The following is a 7,756-nucleotide window of genomic DNA, read 5'->3' as shown; positions in this document are numbered from 1 at the left end:
TAGACCTTCACAATGTTTTCAGTTCTTTTCCCAAATTCAGTTTTACTTTGTACATTGGTCTGAGTTATCATGAAAGTAACTACTAATATTAATCGGCTTTTTTTAGTATTTTATCAGTTTTGTATTTTGTCTTGTGGTTGATTATTTGTGTGTCTGTAGCAGTTTGACTGGTCTATTTGTCTGTCTGTAACAGGCTGTGATAATGAAGTTTGATTGGTTTATTTGTCTGTAACAGGCTGTGATAATGAAGTTTGATTGGTTTATTTGTCTGTCTGTAGCAGGCTGTGATAATGTGATAATTTATCACAACCTATTACAGACAAATAAACCAATCAAACCTCATTGTCTGTCTGTCTGTAACAGGCTGTGATAATGAGGTTTGACTGGTTTATTTGTCTGTCTGTCTGTCTGTTACAGGCTGTGATAATGAGGTTTGACTGGTTTATTGTCTGTCTGTAACAGGCTGTGATAATGAGGGTTGATTGGTTTATTTGTCTGTCTGTCTGTTACAGGCTGTGATAATGAGGTTTGACTGGTTTATTTGTCTGTCTGTTACAGGCTGTGATAATGAGGTTTGATTGGTTTATTTGTCTGTCTGTTACAGGCTGTGATAATGAGGTTTGATTGGTTTATTTGTCTGTCTGTTACAGGCTGTGATAATGAGGGTTGGGATGGACCAGACCATGGCCAGTTACTTTGCTCTGTTTGAAATAATCAGTCCATCATTTGGTGAGTCATCAGTTTAATATCTATATCACCCATACTTTTCTACTGTAACTTGGTGCGTTTTAGTGTCTATCTTATTCAACCTGTCTTCTTTCTCACTCTCTCTCTTTCTACCCAGCCCGAAAACTGGCCCCTAATGAGTTTCCTCATAAGCTCTGTGTGCAGAATTCTGTGTCAGAGGTGCCAGGGACCTGTCTGGCCCTGCGAAAATGGCTTTTCACGACCCAAGAGGAGGACACGCTGCTCCGAGACAACCCTTTGGCACTGCGCTACTGCTTCTACCAGGTCAGCCTCTCTACTGATCTCAGATCAGCCCTATCTCTTTCAGGGAGCAAATCCATATTTTTCAGAACCACTGATCCACTTACCTCTGATCTGCTCTCTGGTCTTCTTGGGTTATTGTTTTTTTTTTTGTTTTTTTTTAACAGTATAGATTATTCCAGTGGTCACATAACCTCAACACCCCCCCACCCCCCATGTCTTTACTCTCTCTCCCTCTCTCTGTCTCTCTCTCTCTCTCTCTCTCTCTCTCTCAGGGTCAGGATGATATAAAGAAGGGACTCATTAAAGCTGATCATAAATCCCAGCAACTCCAGAGGCTAGCAGAGCAAGGAAAGATGGCTACGGTTAGTCTGTCTCTCTCCTTCTGTCTGTCTCTCATATGAAACATCCTTCATTAATCTTCAATGTTTAAATACTGCAAAAGCCTGGTCAGCCCTCTAACAGTTATCTGAATGTCTCATACTGTTGGACTTCAGACTGGATTAAGTTCTCTGGCCTTCAGTGAATGTGACCCCTCCCCTCCCCCTCTGTGTTTCAGTATGTGAGTTTGCTGAGATCCTGTGAGGGTTATAATGAAGTGGTGTTTCCTCACTGCGCGTGTGACTCACGTAGAAAAGGCCATGTGATCACTGCTGTCGGCATTCAGCATTTCAAACTGCATGCCTGCACTGAGGACGGCTCTCTGGAGGTACGGGTGTGTGAACATGTCTGTGTGTGTGCGTGTGTGCGTGTGTGCAGGGGGGGGGAGTACAAGTAGAAGTGCTGTTGCTAAAAAATGTACTCCAAGTTGAGTTAACGTATCTCTCCTGAAAAATATTGAAGTAAGAGAAAAATTGTCACTCACTTGCAATTTTTACTGAAATGGTTGTCAGTTTAACTCTACTTTAGAGTACTTTTTTTTTTTAGTAACAGAACTTCTGCATGTGCTTTTTCCACCCCTGCCTGTGTGTCTGTGTCTTTGTCCATGCTGACAGTCAGAGAATCAGACGTTGGTCTTTAGGGCAAGTGTTTGTCTTTGTGTATCAGTGTGGAAGGGCCCTGCTGACGGGTTCTCTGTTAGACACATGATCATTCTGGGTTCACCTTGAAGCAAACGTGTTCATCACGTCTCTGCTGTGAACATGCTTGGCAAGAAATACCACTCAAGTCATCATGCAGAGAAGTCATAGTTTGCGTAGAGAATGTTTTATGGAGGATGTGGTATGTGAATAACATCTGAGTGAGGTTCATACTGGGGTCTTGGCCCTTTATCATTGTGTGGCTGATAACCTGAGCTGGTTTCCATTATTTTTCCACTATCGCTCTATATGGCACTATTGGTTAAAATGTGGATGAGTAAATAGCCAATAGTCTGAGCTGATTATTGTGAGCGAGATGCAGGAAACAGAAACCTTGAGAAACATTTCACCGAGCGGAAATTTAAGAAGAGCACTCGGCTGTCGACAAAAAGAGCAAACTAAAGCTACAAACCTCATGTGGTGACGTAACTTCTCTCACTCTCTCTCTCGTGCCCAACTCACACAAACATCGCCATTCCCTGCCCTGACCGCCGCGTCTGACTCAAACTCACCGCTCTCGATGTTTTATTAATTAATGACCTCACGCCATGTATCAAATCAAAATATCTCCAATATCCAGATACGCCTGTCTGATTTACAAGCAGTTCCTCACAACATTTAACACGTAAAACAAAATGTCCCCGCGTTTCCCCTGCTCTGTCTCACCCCTTTTCCAGTCAGCCACCTCCCCTGTGACCCACTGAACCGCCAGTGAACAATGTGTGTATCGGGCATGAAACAGGCAGCCCCTGAGATGACGGCTGTCCGTAGATTTTATACATTTAGAGTGATAGATTATTTGCATTTATTTGACAGTACAATATGTATTCCGTCTCGGAACTCTAAGCACTTTATTTTTTTAATGTAATACCCAGCTGTTCTGTGTATCTACATATCTCATTAAAATATGTTGACCTAAAGGAAGCTTAGTGTCAGGGTTTGTGTTTCTCAGCAAATGAATATGAAATATCGTTTATCTGTCTCCTTGATGAGCTGTCTCTGTATCGCTATTGATTCTGAAAAAACCATATCGGTCAACCACTTTGTTCATGCAGTTTTTAACCCTGAGAACATGTCTTAATTTTTTCCAGGACATAAACTGTGTTGTAAGCTCATAGAACATGGCACCATTAAACTATGACAAACACTCCTCACTCCCTTCCCCACCCAAACATTTTTCCATTTTTCCCAGTCTGCCTGAGAAATAAACTAGTCTGTTAGTGGTATTTTAGCTGTCGTATCATTCTGCCCAAACGGCAAAAATGTGTTTTGGATAAATTATGCATATATAGTTTCTTGAAGTGACCTGATATTGCCATTCATGTAATAAGTAGGCTCACATAAACAAAACGTTGAGGATCCAGACTGTTACAGTCATAAGGAAATAACAGTGTTACTGAGGTCTGGAAATGCCTCTGGGCAGGTGAACTCCAAATGACATTGCTATTAACATGACCGTTGTGTCGGCCATACTAACGCTAGTCCACAGGGAAACATTTTTTTTTCCTTTGACAATTTCTTTATACTTGTTCTTTACAACTCGCCTCGAAACTGTCTCGCGTTTCTCTGTCCAGCTGATTGTCCAGCAGTCAACCCGGGCCGCCTGTGAAACGGTTTGGAAAGTTTGCGTGACAGAATGTAATATTTTAACGTCTGTCCATCGACTCTTCATGGGTTTTTCAGACAGTGTACACACAGGGTGGCCCTGTAATTGCATAGGAATGTTGGGTCTTTTCTACAGGCAGTCTGATGTGTGTGTATTTTCTGTCGTAACCACAGAATCAGGTCATCGCGTTCGACTGGTCGGAGATGAGGAGATGGGACACTGATGAGGAGGGAATGGCCTTCTGCTTCGAGTACGCACGAGGGGAGAAGAAGCCCCGCTGGGTTAAAATCTTCACTCCCTATGTGAGTGTCCACAGCACAGCCTTTGAATGATGACAAACACTCACAGAAGGAACAGTGGTGTTTATGAAGGGATTTTAAAGGTTGTGTAGCATTGTTCATTATTTTTGTCTTCTCTCCCCAGTTTAACTATTTACACGAGTGTTTTGAGAGGATTTTTTGTGAGCTGAAATGGAGAAAAGAGGTAAGTCTGTCTGCCTTCACTTCTAAAGACATTTCAACATAGCTTTTTATTGGTATTTATTCGTATGTCTCTTTACTGGAATTTATTTGTTTTTCTGTCTGTTGGTATTTATTCAGAAAGCTTTGTCATTGGTATTTATTCCTATATCTGTCTCCTTCTAGATTGAGGAGGTCTTGGACAAAGACAACAAAAACTGCAGTAATAATGGTATGTGTCATTGGATGACAAGCCTGCATCGCACACACGCATCACACACACACACACACACACACACACACACACACACACACACACACAAAACAACAACACCACTTGTGTTGAGTGTTTTTAAGTTAATTTCTGTGACTGTCAAATGCTCCTTAACTTTTCACTTTTGTCCATTTTGTTCAGAGTATCAATCTCCTCTGGAGCAGCAGAAGGGGTGGCGCCATCTAGGGGCCATTGCCTCTTAAAATCACACTCCTGAAGAGACTAAAACCACAGCAAGGCCATGACATGCACCATTCACCACAACACAACAGCAATGCCACAACCATGTTACCATGCCAACAGGGGCTCCATTCCAGCCACAGAGTGCTCCATATGGCAGCTATGTTACCACAGCAACTCGGAATGCCATAAGCGCGTTACCATGGCAAAGCAGACGTAGGGCATTCCCATAAGAGGCAGGTTGTTGTTTCCAGTGACAGTGAGGAGGGAGCCGGTGTCATATGTCATCAATAGACAGACACGGAGCTGAGATCTGCCGCATGGAGCTTCAGGAGAAACACACGCCCTCTCTTATTGGCTAGTGTACTGCTTGTGTGATGTTTGTGCTGTTACTGGTAGAAGAAGGGTACCGTGTGTCTGTTTTCAGTCAAGGTTTCAATCAGCCTGTATCTGCTTTGTGGTTGGTGGTTGGAACTAGTTTGATGATATGATTGGTCAGGTACAGGAGTGTTAGATTTGTCTGTGATTTGTGTCTGAGACTGATGGTAGGAGCAGAGATTTTCTGTAAAACTGTGTTTGTCAGGAGTCAGAAAGTGAGTGTGGGGTCAGTAACACTGTGAAGTGTTTTAACAGAACAGTCTTTCACTCAGGCTGGACTTAAACTTACTCTGAGGGGTTGGGCATTCTGGAATATTCCAAAAAACAAACAAAAAAAAGTTTTTCTGAGATGGAAGTGTCAGATTGACCTGATTTGACTGGATGGATCCAAATAGAAAAAGAGAGAATCCTATCTTCAATTAAATTAGGCCAAACAGTTTTTACACTGTTTACTTGGAGATTAACCCCTGTGTTAAATGCATTGTAAACAGCAGATAGAAATGTTTCCAAACCAAGTCAGTGCCATGTGTAGAGAGTGAGTGCAGCTTGGAGAGGTTTGGTAGATGACCTCAGATGCACTTTCATAGTCAAGCTGTAGAGGGCGGTAGTGCCAAGGGGCAAACACAGATGTGAGGTTGTTTTACAAGGATATGTGTGTGTGATGTGTGTGTCTGTGTGTGTGTGAGAGAGTGAAATGAAGGAGATACTGTCCTAGAGGGTCAGGGGTCAAAGGTGTTGCCAGAGTATGTGGTTGGACACAATGACGTCGCTGTGAAGAATTACTGAACGACTGCTTTCCTTTTACACGTTTTGCCCCTGTACCCCCCCACCTTTACCTGGCCACACCCACACATACACTCTCTTACCTTATTTTAGAAGTATACTAGAGGCCAGTCTCTGCCCTCTGCTATTTCTGTTTTCAATGTGGAAAGAATGATCTGGAACCCCCACCATTTTGCTTTAGCAGTGAACAGAATCTGTTAATAAGAGTGATATGAAAATGTCTCCCTGGCCAGTAAACCTTAATGCTTAACAGTGGTAATACAGAACGTGTGACCAGCCAATGAGCATGCCTGAGGTGTGTGTGTGTGTGTGTTTGTGTCAGTCTGTCTGTGAAAACCTCAACATTTGCTCATTACATCCACTGAGACCTGGTAGCAGGACCAACCATAAGCTGCGTTACAGACCGCCACCAGTTACTAATCCCAACCTTAACTATTGTAAGGTTCCTGTATGTTTAGTAGAGTGTCAGATCTGAGATGTTCGAGGTTTGGATCTGTACTGAATTATTGGCCTTTTACAAAGGAATGAGTCAAGAGGACAGGGTCCTTTTACCATCTTGTTGTCTGTATCTAAGAAACAAGGTCTATGTTTTTATCATTTCATATGTCTGAAGGTGAATATGAACATGTACTTTCAAGACTTACATTTATCTCTCTTTCTGTTGCTCTGAATCAAGAAATGTTTCTTTCTCTAACTAACATATTTAGAGTTGATGATAAACTAAGTTTGAAATTTCAGTGAAGTGTCATTTCAGATCTCTCTGTCTATCGGTGTGGTCAATTGTTACTTGAATGTTTTGAACAGTTGATATGTTAACCATGAGTTAAGGAGGACAAGCAAATCCAAAATTCAACACATTGTTCTGTTCAAGTGTCTGTAGTCAATGTGACCTAAAACTCTGACTGAGAACATTAATTTATTATAAATTGAGGTGATCAGAGCTGTAGTCAGGTTTATGCCATGTTTTGTTTTTCTAGGAAGTGGTTTAGATTGGCGTGGTAGAGGGGATATCACTCTTCAAAGAATGATAAGAGTATTTTTCATTTAATTAAACTTTGGCATAAATTAATAATGGATCCTGACCAACACTAGTTTTATATGAAAAAAAAAGTGAAGTTTGATCTAACCAAGGAAACTGAAGTAATTCACTGAAATGTCATATAGGATGAAACATTAACAGATTATTTTAAATAAAGTGATCTATTGGTTTGAACAAACCTTTTCGCCTGGTTTTCATTTCCTGACTTTAACATCAGTGACTGTCCCCTGCAGTTCATGCTTCATTCCACTGAGACTCATTGTTCTTCATTTTGGAATTACAGGCTCCAGATTACTTTTCTCCCGAGGATTCCCTTTGCTTTCTGTGGACAAGAAATGTTCAAGGTACAAAAGCTGGTTTTCTTTCTCGAGACAAAGAGAAAGATTGAACACAATTTTGCAACCTTGTACAAGCTGGAGAGCAAGGTTTTTTAGGAACTATACTGAATCTTGAATGCCGTGAAAATACAAAATAAAAAACAGAATTTTGTCAGCCAAATGACATGGAATACGTTTTTCAGTAAAATAACTATTTTAAATATAGCTGCAAGCAGCAATGAGGGGGCCAAGCAGTCCAGCAGGGCAGAGTCGCCATGGCAACTTAATCTAATCATGTCAAAAGCATGGCTGTGAGCACCGATAGCGAGTTTTATGTCAACTGACTTGACACAAGAATTACTTTTGTTAAGAGAAAAACAAGGCTGATGACACAAAAAGCTGTTTTTGCTTATTACAGCAACCCCCCCCCCCCCCCCCCCCCCCCCCAGTGGTCACATGACACAAAATTTCTTGCACATCCTCAGGAGGCCGCCCCGAGTCCATGTGCCAGGTCTGGTGTCAATACGTGTTGCTGGGATATGCCTGCACTTCCTGTTTGGCAGCTTCAGTGCTGATTTTGATTGGCTGCAATGGGTGAATGCTTTTGCAAATAGAAAAACCAACAAATAGATTTTGTGAGGCTTGGTCTGAAGAT

At 41.7% G+C, this 7,756-nt stretch overlaps 1 protein-coding gene across 1 annotated transcript in view; it reads left to right on the top strand.

The window, feature by feature from the left end:
• LOC115825787 (sorting nexin-27-like) overlaps positions 1-6,915 on the top strand; it is a 14,790-nt gene extending 7,875 nt beyond the window's left edge. The window contains exons 6-13 of the mRNA XM_030789592.1: positions 651-729; positions 845-1,011; positions 1,263-1,352; positions 1,547-1,696; positions 3,846-3,974; positions 4,096-4,155; positions 4,317-4,362; positions 4,546-6,915. Of these exons, the coding sequence (XP_030645452.1) occupies positions 651-729; positions 845-1,011; positions 1,263-1,352; positions 1,547-1,696; positions 3,846-3,974; positions 4,096-4,155; positions 4,317-4,362; positions 4,546-4,607 (783 nt within the window). The 3' untranslated portion in view covers positions 4,608-6,915. The remainder of the gene's footprint in view (positions 1-650; positions 730-844; positions 1,012-1,262; positions 1,353-1,546; positions 1,697-3,845; positions 3,975-4,095; positions 4,156-4,316; positions 4,363-4,545) is intronic.
• The last annotated feature ends 841 nt before the right edge of the window (positions 6,916-7,756 follow it).

This window comes from Chanos chanos, chromosome 12 (assembly GCF_902362185.1).
Source record: "Chanos chanos chromosome 12, fChaCha1.1, whole genome shotgun sequence".
Taxonomy (NCBI): Eukaryota; Metazoa; Chordata; class Actinopteri; order Gonorynchiformes; family Chanidae; genus Chanos; species Chanos chanos.
Note: the sequence above shows the minus strand (reverse complement) of the source record. Positions and strands in the feature narration are given on the sequence as shown.